Here is a 14,780-nt window from a genome sequence, read left to right on the forward strand (position 1 = left end):
AGGGCAGTGGCATCCTTTGGAGGAGGAGGTGAGAACTGCACTGGGATGTCTAGTTAAGAAACCAGACTGAGTTCTTTATCTTATTTTTATCTTTATCTTAAATCTTTAAGGTCTTGTCAAAATAATGTGTCCAGCTGAGGCCTTTAAATTTCAGATGTTCTTAAAATAATGATTTTATGTATATCCCAGTATTAAAGAGGAAAGAAGAATCCTGAAAGATTTCCCCAAATTAAAACATGTAAGTCTGTGCTCCAATTGTCTGTGTCATGAAAAACCAGGTACAACACAATGTATCATTATGACAATTCATATATTCAATACATAATTCATATCTGAACAAACAAAATTATGTCTATAAGATTTTAATCTTCAGGACAACCAAAGAAATTTTTCAATGTCATCGAACAAGTCACTTCCTCAAGCAACTTCCAAGACTGTCCAGGACAGGACAGGTACAGGAGGATTACAAATAGCACAAGGTGCCTCAAGAGTTACAAAGGAAAGGAAATGACACTGGATTGCAGCAAAAGCAATGTATTTTAAAAGGCAAAAGTAGCTTTGTCAAAAGCTTTCCATGCCAGAAAGGGCACTCCAGGAACTTCTTTTTAGATTCACTGCCATACAGGTGAATGAATATACCCCCTGCATTTTTGCAGTGGATCTCCTGAAATTAAAGTTGGGATTTTTCTTCAGGCAAGCTCGCCATGGTTAAGAATTCACACACTGAGTAATTATTACACTCTTTGATCACTTCTGAACAAATTAGATCATGCTTGTAGTTTGATAAGTCATACTCTTCCCTGTGTAATGAATGATTAACATTTTTGGTCTCTGATGTTTAAAATGCTTTGATGGTGTTTTTCAAGGGAATTCTGATTTAAGAGCAGTTCCTCTCTCAACCTGTTAAAATAGCAAATTAGCCTACTAGTTATGATTTTTTTTTTCCCAGAGGAGTTACCAGAAAAAATATTTTTCAACTAGGGACTTTTTTTCATATACCATCATACAAAAAAAGTAGTATATTGTATCATGTATGTGCAACATAATTAAAATCCCTTTCTGTTTTCTGTACATTGACAGAAAATAATATTTCAGATTTTTTTTAAGAAATGGGTGCCAAGAGAATAGGAAGGTATTTAAAATTCCTTTTACAGTAATTATACCTCTGTAAGACATTTTTTCCCTGAAGATGATTTCCATAGTATATTCTGTTGCACAACAGAAGGCTCAGTAGATTATAGAAAATATGACTATTAAAATGCTAAATATAAACTGTAGTCAACAAATTTACATTTTTCAGCTGAAGTGTGATTGTGTCTGCCAAGCTGTGTTTAAGCAATTACAGTGGTTACTGGACACGTGGAAGAACGGATGACTCTCTCAGATAGTGGTGGTGGGGATTTAATTCTCTGAAAACGTGTTAACAGACAGGTTTTAAAGATTGCAGTTTTTTCTTGTTATGATTGTCTCAAAAGAAACATATTGAAGTAAGACTAGAGAGTTTTCTTACAAATATCAGGTCTTAGTCTGTGAAGCACAAAGCTTTGAGTTTTGTTTTACTTATTTCCTCAGAGTCAAGGTGGCATTTCGCTGAGTGTTACCAGACTATTGCTCAGTTTAATACAAAACAGTATTTTGGGCTGTGAAAAATAAAGGTTTGCAGGATTGATATAAAAGGTAAAATTGTTTAGTGCCAAGAAATCAGAAAATGGCATTTCAGCACTGATCAGGTTTTTCCATGAGAGGGAGAAGTTTGTTCTGCAAGGGGATGCTGATTTCATGACATTTTGCCCTTTATTAATAATTTGTGAGGTTAATGTTAATTAGCATAAAATTATTGTAAACATATGAGGTAGAAAGGGAGAAGTGAGTATTAAAAATAAACAAGTCCTCATGCTTCATTAATTTGGACTAATTTTGAGGGAAGGAAAAACACTGAGGACAGCTGACTTCCCTTAACCCCAGCAGCTTTTACCTCACATCCAGAGGGCTTTCTCTGCATAAGTGCTCTTCTTACAATATATTACTCCTGGAGCAGGTTGTGCCTTTTAGAAGGCATTCATTGGAAATAGAAGGATGGATCTTTACAAAAGTTACAGTCTTGACAGATTTATATTCATGCTGTCTTGTGTTTCTGAAATGAGTCAATATGCACTGGGGAGGAGGTTTGGAAAGTATGCAAATAGTGAAGGGATAATTTGTTTAAGGTCATCTTTCAGAGTCTTACTGACCATTTAGTGAGTCACAGCCAATTTTTCCAAGCCCTAATGCCATGATCATGGGAATTCAGCAGCAAGCCAGCTTTAAGAATTTGCTTCTCAGGAGAGGATTTCCTCTCACCTGTGGGTGAGCATAGGAACCGATAGCAGCAGCAGCTTTCTGACAAGATCAGCTTCAACCTGGAGAACAGATCTGTGTGCAGAGAAAAACACAGAGCAGTGAGGGCAGTGTCTGCTTCCCTCATTTAATGGGAGCAAATAAGCACATTCTCTGTTGTAGGCATGTGATCCCTGTCACAGTCAGTCTTCCTGTTAAAACAGGCTGTTTCAGAGTACAATAATATGTCATCTTTGCTATTTGCTCAGCTATCAATGATTAGCAAGCACAAGAATAAAAATGAATAGAGATATTCCAGAACAGAATTTTTCTTTGCACTTATAACTTATCCCTCCTCTCCTGCCAAAAAAGGAAGTTTAAATTTCATTGAAAATCTAGTCTTGCTGTGAAATTTTGGAATATATCTCAAAATATATTTTGGTATATATCTCAAAATATAAATTTGGTATATATATCCAAATGTATCTCAGTACCAAAGAGTTTTAATAGAATTAAATTCAATTTTATTAAATAGGATGTACTTACTGTGAATCTTTTTTCTGCTTTAAATTTTAGATTCCACAACATATGCACATTTTCTGTTTAATGCATTTGACACTGATCACAATGGATCTGTAAGTTTTGAGGTAAGTGCTGCCATTGCTTATTTCTACAAAATTGCATACTTTGGCATTCCTTGTAATGAAGTCCAGTTTGGTGGCTGGCTCACATTAGGAAAAATTTAGCTGATGTGATTCAAGTTTCAAGTTTTTCCAATGTAATAACAAAAGTCTTTACTTTACAGTTATATATTCCATAACAGTAACTCAGACTGTGCTACTACATAATATCTTAATAAATCTGTCAATTTAAAAGGTAACCCAATTTATACACAAGTTACCTAAAATAGTTCTTCCTCTCTGCCTTTGCAAGATGAGATCTCTGAACTACAACTAATGTTATGGGGATGACTCAGCCAAAATCGTATTTTTCATACTTAGTTTCCAGAAAGTTCTAGAAAAAGCCTTTAAAGCAAATGTTTTAAAAGCACAAGAGCTGGAAATTCATTCTTCCTCAATTTAACTGCCCAGTCTTTTTTCCCAGCTTTGCCTTTCCTTGGTGAGGCTGATGTCATCCACACAATGTAATATGGAAAAAGGGGACCTTACTGCAATACTGCAGATGAGAACAGGGTGTACAAAATACTGCAAAGGAGATAATATTTTAAGCTGTAGAATTAAAAAAAAAAAAAAAAAAAAAAGAGTGTTCAGTTGCACAAGGATATGTTTGTTTTGTCATATTTTCTTTGGTTTTGATTACAATGAACTAATTATTTCCTTATAACTTTTGATTGGATTGTGATAATACACTGACTTCAAATTTAATGAAATTTCCTGTACATGTTTTTATGATTTATTTTAGTGAATGATGTTTTGAGGTCATACAGATTTTTTTTAATATAAAAATAATTAATTGATGTAAGAGGAAGAAGACTTGCCAGTCAGGTGCAGTGATCAGAAATCTATACCCTAAACTAAGACTATAATCAGATTTGGTTTTATCACTATTTGCATTTATTTAAAAACCCCACAAACCCTATCTGCCTTTTTCCAGGCAGAAGAAGTCAGTGGAATCTATGTGAAACTAGGAGAAGGAATGGAGGATTAATTCATGTCTTCTGTACATAGGCTTCATATGCAAGGATTCTTCTGATCTAATCACAGAATCATAGAATGGTTTGCATTGAAAAGGATCTTAAAGATCACTCAGTTCCAAAGCCCTTGCCATGGACAGGGACACCTCCCAGCAGACCAAGCTGCCTCGTCCAACCTGGCCCTGAGCACTTCCAGGGATGGGGGATCCGCAGCTTCTCTGGGCAGCCTGTGCCAGTGCCTCATCACCCTCCCAGTAAAGAACTTCTTTTGTATATCTAACTTAAGCTTCCCCTCTTTCAGTTATAGCAACAAGCAGGCACATTGAGAAAAATTATTTTTAGAAAGAGTAGATGAAAAGTATTTCTGCAATTATCATTTAAAAGAATGGGAACAAAAGAAATCTTTTGTATCGTTTCTGGTCAATTTGTTGACACTTGTATTTCAGGCAGAAAGTCTTAAGAAATACACTGGATTTAGAGTGTTTTGATTATCTCAGAGTGAATGTTTGTGCATGAAAAAAGGGCTTTGGAATAAAATGAATTAGGAAAATAAAAAGCAGAAGTGCTGAACTTTTGTTCAATATCAAGGCAGACATGAGTGATCCAGACTTTCATATTATTTGCACTAAGTTTGAATCCAGCATAACTCTACTGCTGTCAAAAGACTCTTGCTTCTGTGTCCTTGTAGCAACATTATACTTACAAGCTGCATGATGGCCATTCTAAAAGCATCCTCCTGAAGTTAAAAATGTATGGGGTTTTTTTTCCTAGTTATATGAAAATAGCTGCAAAATGTAGAAGAAGATATTGCGAAATGTGCAAAATGCAATAATCTCATTTTTATACTGCTCCTTTTAATCCCAGGTGCAGCTGTGCCATTTTTTTTCTATTCCAATCTTTATTCTAGTTTTCTAATTTCCATTAGAAAAACAACAAAAGTAAACAGCTTAAAAAGTAGAGTAGTTTAGTAGTTTGGAGGAAAAAAATAATCATTCTTTCCAAAGTACTTTCTATATCGAAGTGTAGGAGTAAGTACAATTTTATATAATTACCTATGATGAAAACACTCTGGCTATCTTCTGTATAAAAAAAAGATTATCAAAATCTGAAATGGCAGCAAAATTATTTTGTTGATAAAAATGACTTTTTGTTTATGCGTTGTACTCTCAATTTCCCATGAAGCAGTGGTAGCTGGAGTTTCAGTGAAAAAAAGAGAAATTGCTTTAGCTTTTTGCCCTTTTTGCCCTTTTTTCCTCAAATTTTCAACCATCAACAATGAAAAGTTAGATCTGAGCACAACTACTTAAATGTACACCTCAACTGACATTTCTTGGTGAGATTGCTTGGTCCGTAGAATTTTGTCATCCCTAAATCTGTATGCTCTTTGGTAATGAGCCAGGATCTCTAAGTCAAGGATTTATATAGCATAAAAACCAGACTTATAAAATTAGGTGCTTGAATTTATTTCTCCTTATCCCATTATTGTATTGAGACTAGTTTATTTCATTAGTTTTGTGAACTAGATTTGTTTTTATATGACAGAGTTTCTGAAGACCCAGTGACCCAACTATTGGGGCTCTTTGGGCGTATTAGTGAAGTTCTTTTTTTCATTAGACAGAGACGGATATAAAAGCAAGGTTTTCATTTGCTGCATGTATATTGTCATTGAGCCAAAATGAAGATTTGGCCTCAAAGCTATTTACATGGTCAGAAAAATAGAGGCTAATTAACTTTAGATATATTTATATATAAAGCTCATTGCACACACGTGCAAATATCCAAATCAGGATCCTTCATTTGTTGTAAATGCAGATTAAGGTTGTTCTAAATGTGACCTTGCTGAAAGTCATTCAATAATCCCACAAATTCTCAGTGCCTTAAAGCACAATGCTGTGCCCAAACACAATGGAGATGTTTAAAGACTTCTGTCATATTTAATCCAAACCAAACTTATATTGGGTAATAAATTAGCAAGCATGCTAACTCACTTCTCTAGAGGAGTACAGTTCTTAAGATCAAACACAACTTCATATTTCATTAATAATAAAAGTAGTGTCTATGGCGCTATTATGAAGGCAGAGGTTAACTAATTCACAGAATCATAGAATGCCTTGGATTGGAAATGACCTTGAAGATCATCTCGTTCCCACCCCCCTGCCATGGGCAAGGACACCTCCTACTAGACCAGGTTGCTTGGAGCCTCATCCAACCTGACCTTAAACACTTCCAGGAACAGGGCATTCACAGATTCTCTGGGCAACCTGTTCCAGTGTCTCACCATCCTCACAGTGAAGAATTTCTTCCTAATAGCTAATTGTCAGTTTAAAGCCATTCCCCCTTGTCCTGTTCCTACATGTCCTTGTGCAGAGTCCCTCCCCAGCTCTTTTGTAGGCCCTCTTCAGGTAATGAGAGGTGCTTTAAGTTGTCCCTGGAATCTTCTCCAGGCTGAACAAGCCCAACTCTCTCAGCCTATCTTCATAGCAGAGGTGCTCCAATCCTCTGCACTTGTTCTAGCAGGTCCATGTCATTCAGCCCCTGAGCTGGAGGCAGTATTCCAGGTGGGGTCTCATGAGGGCAGAGAAGGGCGGCAGAATCACCTTCCTTGACCTTCTGGCTGTGTTTCTTTTGATGCAGCTCAGGTCATGGTTGGCCTTCTGGGCCACAAGCACACATTGCTGGTTCATGTTGAGTTTGTCATCAACCAATATCCCCAAGTCCTTTTCCTCAGGGCTCCTCTAAATCCATTTTCTGCCCAGCCTTTATTTCAGCTTGGGTTTGCCCTGATCCAGGTGCACGATATTGAACTTGGCCTCATTGAATTTAATGAGGTTCACAAGCATGATTCTGTGGGTTCAACACAATAAGGTTTGTCCATGTCATGAAATGAGCTAATTTTTCTTAGTACAAGTGTGATCTCATAAGCATTTTAACACCATCTGATTTAAAGTAGCTACAAAGAAATGCATTTCCTTTTGGGAGCAGTTCCTTCTCTGTGACCTTTGTTTTACATACACCAGGCCTCCACCACTTCCGTGACACTACTTGATTCCTTTTCAAAATCCTAAAATATAAATTTAAAAATGGATTAAGGTTCCTGCCTACCTACTTCTGGCCTTGAAAAAGACATAAAGAAACACATGACCAGGTCAATAATTTTAAGCTTTGCTATAGATTTGAGACAGCACACTAATAAGCTTGTTAATTAATTTATTAATGAAGTAATTATCCCCAAAGATTTACTGAGAGATAAAGCAATCAGAAAGTCATCAACAACCTTGCTAGGAGATAATTAATCACTGCTGAAAAAAACCCACAAATACAAGTTCATCCCAGATCACAACCAGACATTCTCTACCGCTGTAGGGCAGAACAGAAATGTCAGCAGGCTCGGAGTACACAGAGGCTCTGGTACAGGTGCAATGACACTGCATTTTGCAACCCTTCAGTGAGACATCTCCCTTTCCTGAAGAATCAAAATTAGGCACAGAAGTAGGTCTTAACAGGTATTAGCATGCTCTGCAGGAAACTGGCAAGTTTCAAACAAACAGGAAGTTGTGGAAAAGAGTAAAGGCAAGTCCCAAGGCAGAGACTTTTGTGTTTCTAACTTCACTATCACACACTGAAGAAAGACCCAACTTAGAGCTGTCTCAGCTCAGACTTCCTGTTTTAGGCTCTTTTGTCATCCTAGATCAGATGCACCTGTCTCCATTAGGTGCTCAGCTGAGCAGGACTATCCCTCTCAGTGGGCAGTGGGGCATTCTCAGAGGATGTATGTATCAGAGCATAGTGAAATTTTCTTTAAAAAAACCCCAGATTCTAAAAGTAGAATTCCTCTCTCCCTAGAAATTATATGTCTAAACCAGGACGGAAAACAGCATCTAAGTGCTCTAATATGGTAATAGGGACTTGTATTGATGCTCTTTGCTAAATTGTGTGCCAGATTCGTGCATCACTGAGTTGTTGGTTACATGCATAAAGATGGGAGCTGCTCCCTGAGTTTAGCTGCTTCCCTCTGCACTGCTGCTTTACTGTGGTTTTCTGCACTGGATTCTTAGTTTAACAGCTGGAATGGCTGCACTGCTCCTGACACACACATTGCCTTTCACTGTACAGAGCATTGTCCTGTTCAATGCTCTAGCCCAAAATATCCTGTGGATTTGGGCTATATCCACTGAATCAGATACTATATTTCTGTGTGATTATATTACTGTGTTCTTCAGTTGCTTGAAACTGAGTATGTAGAAAAGACATCCCATCCTAGCCAGTCCTTATCCAGCTCATCACAACTCCTTATTATGAAAAATCCTTTCTGTTGTTCCTGAGATGACTCCTGCACAGCACTCAGACAAAGGCAATGCACCTGAATTATGTGTGATCCCAAAACATGTTGATGCAATAAGGAAGGAGATGACTCACTGCTGTAATGTTTAGAGCACATACCCGGAAGGTTTTTGAGTTGTCTCTGCTTTTTAACAATCCCCCAATCCCGTGAAAAACAATATGAAGTCAAGAGGGTTTTTTTCAAACCGATGATAGAAGGGTAGCCTTGGAAATAGGGGTAGAAATGATTCTGGGAAGCCAGCAAACACAGGTGGTGCATCACAGAAAGGAACAAAGAGAATTGAACAAGAAAAGGAAAATGGATTTATTTTAGATAAAATAACTTTTAAAAATGTTGCTCTGCCTAAATAAAAATAAATTCATAATCCTTACATATAATCTAAGGAAATAATGCAACTGGGACCTTCAAAAAGGACTTAAGGAGAAGATACATCAAGAATGTAAAACCATGCAGAAAAGGTTTAAAGACATTGTACTGAATTAAAAAGGTTAATTGCTAATGCTGTAATGTGATCAAATCTGTTCTGAATTTCTTGAACAATTTAATGTTTAATAGTACATTGTTAAAGGACTGTTTGGAGATTTAACCCTGTGACCTTCAACTAGTCACTGAGATGTAGACAAGATGAGCAAAATTCTTTCAAGATTGATGTATCCATTTCCCCCAAAGGGCACATATACCAATAAGACAGAATTTTTTGACAGACTAAGAAAACCCAGAGCATGCCAATTGAATTGTTAAAAAGACTGAAGCTGTCAGAGAGTTGTCTGTGCCTACTAGACCACGTGAGTCCATGATACCTGTGTATACTTCAGTGTATCAGGTATATTTATTTGACTTTGCAGTACACCAGGCCTTTTAAATTTATGTCTAACCTCAGTGTAGTCTTTTCCATTGTTCCTGCATTAGACAAAATGCAAAACCTTGCTGGTGCAAATAAGAAGTCTTTTGACTTTTATTGTCTCTACTTTAATGTTACTCTAACACTTCCTGTATGCCATTGCAAGCAATGTAGAAAGACACATTTAAATGTACTTGCCATATTCTGCTCAACATATTATGAAGGCAGTTTCACAAATTTATGGGTTCATATGCTTATCAAATAAAAAGAGGTGCAGGAGATGGTTAGGGAAAAAAACCCAAACAAGCTATTGTTTAGAAAATACTAACATGCTGAGAAATATAGAAGAGAGGTGATGGGAGCTAATATTTTCTCCAATCTGGACGATGCTCACTAAATGTAAAAATGAGGTTTGTGCTGTCAAAACAGTACTTAATATGAAACAAAAATCTATAACTACATATAAATAATCTCAAAAGCTTCTGATTCATTTCTGTGGAATAGCTCTGCAGCAATGGAGCATTGGTGGGTCACAAAAACATTAAAATGGCGCATGGACATATAATATATTTATTATTCCCTATCACACTTCCAATAAGGGTAACAAGAATTGAGGTGTGCAGTGTCATCCATGAAGTTTGAAATGTTGACTGCAGCAGATTGATCTAAGAGGTCTGGGAACCACATATTCCACTTTAACAAGGTAGAGATTTAACAAGAATTTAATGTTCCTTAGTACATAGTTCTCCCCAAATTGGTCTCCTGTGCTTAGATAAATCTAACTACCATTTGAGCTTTTCTTGGACCATTAAACCATGGGGATGGCTTTTTCCTGGTATTCACTTCAACAGGAACTGCTTATGTGAGACATTAGGCTTTTCAGAGGATACAACCACTAACAGAAAATTATGTTTATTTTATAGAAAATTACTCAATTTACTTATTAATTATAAGTGTAGGAAATAGTGCCTAGATTGTTAATCCAGATATCATTAGCACTCACAGTGAAGCAAAAAAATTTGAAACAACACGTTTTTTCATACTTCTGACAAATGCATTATTCTGGATTTCTGAGTTTTTGAGGAAAACTGCTCATTTCCAAACTGACCAAGACCTTTTGTTGATTTAGGATTTTGTTATGGGTCTCTCAATTTTACTCCGAGGGACAGTACAGGAGAAACTGAACTGGGCTTTCAACTTGTATGATATAAATAAGGATGGATATATAACTAAAGAGGTAAGGTCTACTTCTTACTGTAGTCACTGAAAGTAAAGGTTGTTAGCTAAGTCCTGCATTCAGAGAAGAATGGTTTCATTATCAAATTGAATGTGTCAACAAGTTATCAGATATTATGAAGTTAGACACACTAAAAATTAAACTAATTGTCTCATTTTAAAGGAATATATGAACACTGAAAAGAGAAAATCTTTACAGAAATTGCAAAAGTTCAGAATTTTTCAGAAATTATGTTTCTGAGCATAATAGGTGCAGAAATAGTTGGCTCCAACTTATGCCTACGTATTTGCCCATACAGTTCCTAGAATAGATTGGTAGGATATTTGGACAAAAATTAATTAAGGATGTGGGCAATAATAATTGTTACTTATTTTATTAATCTACTTCTAATAATTTTTACTTGAAACAGGATTTATAAAGAAAGATTCCTACATCTTTTCTTCTGCAAGGATTCAAATACATACTTAAAATAAGTGGCATTTCATCAAATATATGGAGTTTTTTTATGTGGGATTTATGCAAATATATAAATTACAGACTAAATGAGCATTTGATCAAATATATGGAGTTTTTTTTATGTGGGATTTATGCAAATATATAAATTACACTTATAATTTTGCACTTTTTAGAAAACAAGTTCATTATAAAAGAGTAATGTATAGGATAATTTCTTAGCATACTACAAATTATTTGTTTTTATAATTATTAAAATTTTCACAAGCCACTCAAAAGTCAAAGATTATAATATAAAAGGAGGACTCTGCATAAGTGTGTACATGGGTGTTTTTATTTTCTTCAGGGAAAATAAGTTCTAAGAAGGTGATGTGCTTTGGCCATTCACTTGCTATTACAGAACTTCTTTTCCCTTTTATTTTTATTCATAAGATATTGGGAGATTCTTCCCACAATCCATGAACTTGCACATACTAAAAATCATTTAAAGGTGAAATCATACATCTATGAAAGCTTAAATCAGATGCTAGAATTGCTAAGAATTTCTAAAATGCAAATTCTAAAAAATTATGTTCTGAGTTAAAGCAGTGGACATTCCAGAAGTCAAAGAGCAGAACTACTGTGTCCAAGTAGAAGGTCATCTGGAAGAGGCCAGGGAAGGGGCAGTGCAGGAGCCCCTCGGGGTGATGGGTGCCCGCACTGTCAGCAGCTCCTTGCACCCCCCACCCTGGGATGCTCATCTGGGGATTCGCCAAATGGTGCAAGTTTTTCTGAGGTGCTGGGGGAAATGCACATTACATTGCAGAAATGTAATTTTTTCCTCTGTAGGAAATGCTTGATATCATGAAAGCAATATACGATATGATGGGGAAATGCACCTATCCTGTTCTCAAAGAAGATGCACCTCGACAACATGTGGAAACATTTTTCCAGGTAGGTCACACAACACAGAAGCTGAAAAGACTGCTCTGTGATCAGATAAAGATTTTCATTGTTATGACATATCCTTCCAGTTCTGTAGATATCCAATTCTTTTCTATTCCCTGTGGTTCCATTCCAAGTTTCCCAGACCTACTCATCACACCCTGTTTTTTCAACAAAAGCTCTTTGAGCATAGTTCCCTTACTATGGCTTTTGGACTGGTAGTTCCTAGGCTGACTTATGACTGAAATGAACAACGAAAAGGACTTGTTTCACACAGGAATTCAGGAGGAGAAACATACTGTGGTGGGTTGACCCTTCCTGGATGCCAGGCACCCACCAAAGCCTCCCTCTCACTCCCCACCTCAAATGAACAGGGGAGAGAAAATCTAACAAAGGGCTGAAGAGGGAATCATTCCTGATGGCTCAGCCTTGGCCAGCAGCAGGTCCTGGAGCTGGCTGGCATTGGCTCTGCTGCATGTGGGGGAAGTTTCTCACAGAAGTCAGCCCTGTAGCTTTCCTGATACCAAAGCTTAGCCACACAAACCCAATTCCCATACTTTTTCTTTCTGTTTCTTTTTTTTTTTTTCTTCATACAGAAAATGGACAAGAACAAAGATGGAGTAGTTACCATAGACGAATTCATTGAGAGCTGCCAGAAAGTAAGTATTCAGTGTTAAGTACTGAATGTATATCTGTTGGCTATTTCTATCATAGCTCTTTACAGATTTCTGGGGTGTCAGTGAGGGTGATCTTTATAACAGAGACAGCATTTTACCAAGGTAGAGTATCTATGTACACCATTACACAGAAACTCTGAACAGTGTAAATAAATTTGTGGCCTGAATCTGCAGAAGAGCTGTTATATACAAGGTGTCATTGCTTATTAGACAGCTGTGCCAATATCCTTTCTCTATTTAATAGTGCATTGTTTACACTTGGTGGAAAAAATTTTCTTCACATTCAGCTAAATATTATTTCTATCTTCTGCCCAATGCTGGGTCACACCATTCTGTCACAACTGGCATATAATCATGGCAATAATAATATTGCCTGAAAATTTGTCATCCATGGGTGAGTTTCTCAGTGAGTTGTCATGTGCTTATAAGCAGAGAAGCCTTCTAAAAAGAGACTGCAAGGGGCTTGCAAAGTGTTGGATGGCAAGAGTTAACACCAGACAAATTTTCTCAAGGCAAGGGTGTGAACTGATTGTAATTATCAGCCACAAGTCTTTATGCTACCCAAGTAGCTGTCAATTTCTTGACAGCAAGAAAGAAATTCTTCCAGCAGCTCCTGGCCCCTAGAGCCAGGATGGAGAACTTCTGGAGCAGGAGTTACAGACTGTTTTCACTTCTCTGCCCTTCAGAAACAAGACTGTTCTCAAACCAGTAGATGATATGAAGAAAGATAAGTTGCATTTTCATAAATTTAAGGAAATCCTGTTAATTTTTCAGTTAAAAATTGCAAGAAAAAAGAAACATGATAGAGTATAAAATAAGAGTGACTAGCCTTTGGCATGATAAGAGGTTCATAGAATTGTAGAATACGTTCAGTTGGAAGGCATGTACCAGGACCATCAAGTCTAATTCTTGGTTTTAACAGGACACCCCAAGATCAAGGTTGTTGTGTATAGTAAAGCATCACACTAGACACAGGGAATATGATAGGCCTGATTACATTGTGTAAATTGATGTGGCAAAGAAGCCTGATACTATTTGTTACAGTGACACATTTAAGAAGTCCTAGTAGCGGTCTACTGGTACCTTGCCCAGCAGACTGATTGATACAAAGCTGATAGAGACCAGAAATATAACCCCTCCATCTTCTATATCAAGAACAGAGTAATAAAGAGACAGACAATAACAAGACTATCGAGATAAATGCATTTAATGCATTTTTTCGTTTTTTAACTATTTGGAATAGGGAAATCTCTAGATGCTCAAAGATGCTCTAGAAGCAGTCTATTTTTACATGCATCTGTAGCTATTCATTGGAGTTGCTTTTTTGAGCGCAGCTATCTAGTAAGCAATGCTTTGTTTGATTTTAATCCACTGATTTTAGAGGATGAAAGACAGCCAAGAGCTCTGCTAACTGTGGCTTTTCTGTGTATCCTTAGCAACGGGCACTGGGCAGTGTCACATTTGTCAGCAGTGCTCTGTTGCATTGACCGTGGTTCCAGCTTGTCAGTCTTGTTCAATACCAACAAAAGTAATTTCCTCTGCTAACACAGTGTGATCATCAGAAACAGAGATGAGATTCATTTCCCTGCTGAAGTCTGTAGCATTCTGGAAGTTTAATGTCACATTAATCTGCATATGACAGCAATTAAGGTGATGGGCTGAATGATTCATTTACAAAGAAAATTAATACCTTCAGTAAGGAAATGCCTGCTCTCCTTATCCAGTGCAATTCAGCCCCTCAAGTCTGTTAGAAGATTTATTTTCCTGTTTTAAGTATTCAGAATACACGTGAGAGAGATGCTCTCTCAACTGGGACATGATGGAGACACAATGAAAGCTACAGAATAGTACAATTGTCATCATGCTACTTATCTCACCTTCCCTTGCTTTTAACTTCAATGGTGGCTACGGTTTTTTTGACACAAAAAGTATCTAAATTTTTGTCTCTCTGCCAATTAAGAACTGATCTTCTTTTAAGACTTCTGCAGGTCTCCATCTTCACATTTCCCAGTCTATACACACAAGCAGAATTGCTCCATGCCAGGTGCACATTCCAGGACTGACCCTTGTTAAACTTTGTTTTACCTTTTGCTCAACCTGGAAATGAAGCTCAAGGTAATTTTAGCAAGGAGGTAATATAAAAGGGGATCTTTATTTTAAGGCCTTCAGGAGCAGTTATGGAAAGATGTCGCAAAGCCCTACACCCCCCAGGGGTGAGTACGTTTTTATAGCTTTTAGAAAATTAAAATAATTGATAAAAGGCAGCAATGAGGTGGACAAGTGGTGATGCGACACCCCCCCCCCCCCCCCCCCCCCCACCCCCCCCTACCGCTCCC

General features: G+C 37.1%; 1 protein-coding gene across 5 annotated transcripts in view; it reads left to right on the plus strand.

The window, feature by feature from the left end:
- Positions 1-14,780, plus strand: part of KCNIP4 (potassium voltage-gated channel interacting protein 4) — a 383,855-nt gene that overhangs the window by 366,056 nt on the left and 3,019 nt on the right. For all 5 annotated transcript variants that reach the window (XM_041402785.1, XM_041402784.1, XM_041402783.1 and 2 more), the window contains exons 4-7: positions 2,893-2,963; positions 10,283-10,390; positions 11,672-11,776; positions 12,364-12,426. In XM_041402785.1, the coding sequence (XP_041258719.1) occupies positions 2,893-2,963; positions 10,283-10,390; positions 11,672-11,776; positions 12,364-12,426 (347 nt within the window). The remainder of the gene's footprint in view (positions 1-2,892; positions 2,964-10,282; positions 10,391-11,671; positions 11,777-12,363; positions 12,427-14,780) is intronic.

The sequence above is a fragment of the Onychostruthus taczanowskii genome, unplaced genomic scaffold, assembly GCF_017590055.1.
Source record: "Onychostruthus taczanowskii isolate IOZ18803 unplaced genomic scaffold, ASM1759005v1 scaffold2, whole genome shotgun sequence".
NCBI lineage: Eukaryota > Metazoa > Chordata > Aves > Passeriformes > Passeridae > Onychostruthus > Onychostruthus taczanowskii.